A 1,053-nucleotide genomic window follows, 5' to 3' on the forward strand; every position below is an offset into this window, starting at 1 on the left:
CGCGCGCGCGTATGTGTGTGCATGCGAGCGTCTGTACGAATACATCCTTGCTTCCTATCCCTTCAAAACCTGCCCTGAAGAAATGACTTTGTCTTTCCCTAAGGTCAACAATGGCGGAAGAAGCAGCAGGCGAGGCGCAGTTAGATGAATCAATTACTGACAGAAAGGACACTAAGACCTCCAAAGAAAACGACCGAGACAGCTGGGAAAACCACTGCGAGTTCATGCTGTCTGCCATCGGCTACGCAGTCGGCCTGGGCAACGTGTGGAGATTCCCGTACCTGTGTTACAAGAACGGCGGCGGTAAGGGCAAGCGGATTCGCTTAGAAAAACGCTTGGAAAAACGTATATCTTTTTATTGTCATGGGAATTGGACTTTTTTTAAAGGTTTTCATTCATGGAACTAAGATTATTTTTAAAGATTATCGTTTTAGTAAATGGTAGGGATCTGTCACTCTGTTTTGTGGCTTGGATGAGGCTTATGATAAGGGTTATCTTAAAAGAACAATGCAGGTAACAGAGCTTCTTGATGATGAGGATGTGTCCAAATTTTTGTGATTTTTTAACGTGTGTAAGATTGGAAAATATTTTTCTCAGCTTCGTTTTTAGAATAATATTAGTTGAATTTAAACATCTATCAACAGGGGAATGTGCTTTGATCAGGAAAAGTTATATTATTTATTAGCCAAAAAACAAAGGAAGATATTATTGATTCAGGCAGATATTTGATCTAATCGTTATAGAATATAGGGAAAAAGTAGACATATTAAAAAGAAACAAAAACAAAAAAACTAATAACCCCAAAGATGAGAAGAAGAAATATTCACAAGACATTTTGATTTATTCCAGTTTTTATTAGGTTTCTCTTCCACGCTTTCCTTTAGCGGCTTTCCTCATCCCCTACATCATCATGCTGTTCTGCGCCGGCCTTCCTCTGTTCTTCATGGAGCTCGCCCTCGGGCAGTACGCGAGCCTCGGACCCGCCATTCTCTTCCCGAAAGTGGCGCCGATTTTCGTGGGTGAGAGCAGAGGCGCGCATGGGTTTTCTTCCAG

The 1,053-nt window shown here is 41.8% G+C and overlaps 1 protein-coding gene across 1 annotated transcript in view; it reads left to right on the forward strand.

Moving 5' to 3' along the window:
- LOC119594639 (sodium- and chloride-dependent GABA transporter 2-like) overlaps positions 1–1,053 on the forward strand; it is a gene marked incomplete at its 3' end in the record, with an annotated part of 7,976 nt that overhangs the window by 6,300 nt on the left and 623 nt on the right. The window contains 2 exon segments of the mRNA XM_037943688.1: positions 104–303; positions 885–1,019. Coding sequence (XP_037799616.1) covers positions 104–303; positions 885–1,019 — 335 coding nt within the window.

Source organism: Penaeus monodon, chromosome 34, assembly GCF_015228065.2.
Source record: "Penaeus monodon isolate SGIC_2016 chromosome 34, NSTDA_Pmon_1, whole genome shotgun sequence".
Lineage (NCBI taxonomy): Eukaryota > Metazoa > Arthropoda > Malacostraca > Decapoda > Penaeidae > Penaeus > Penaeus monodon.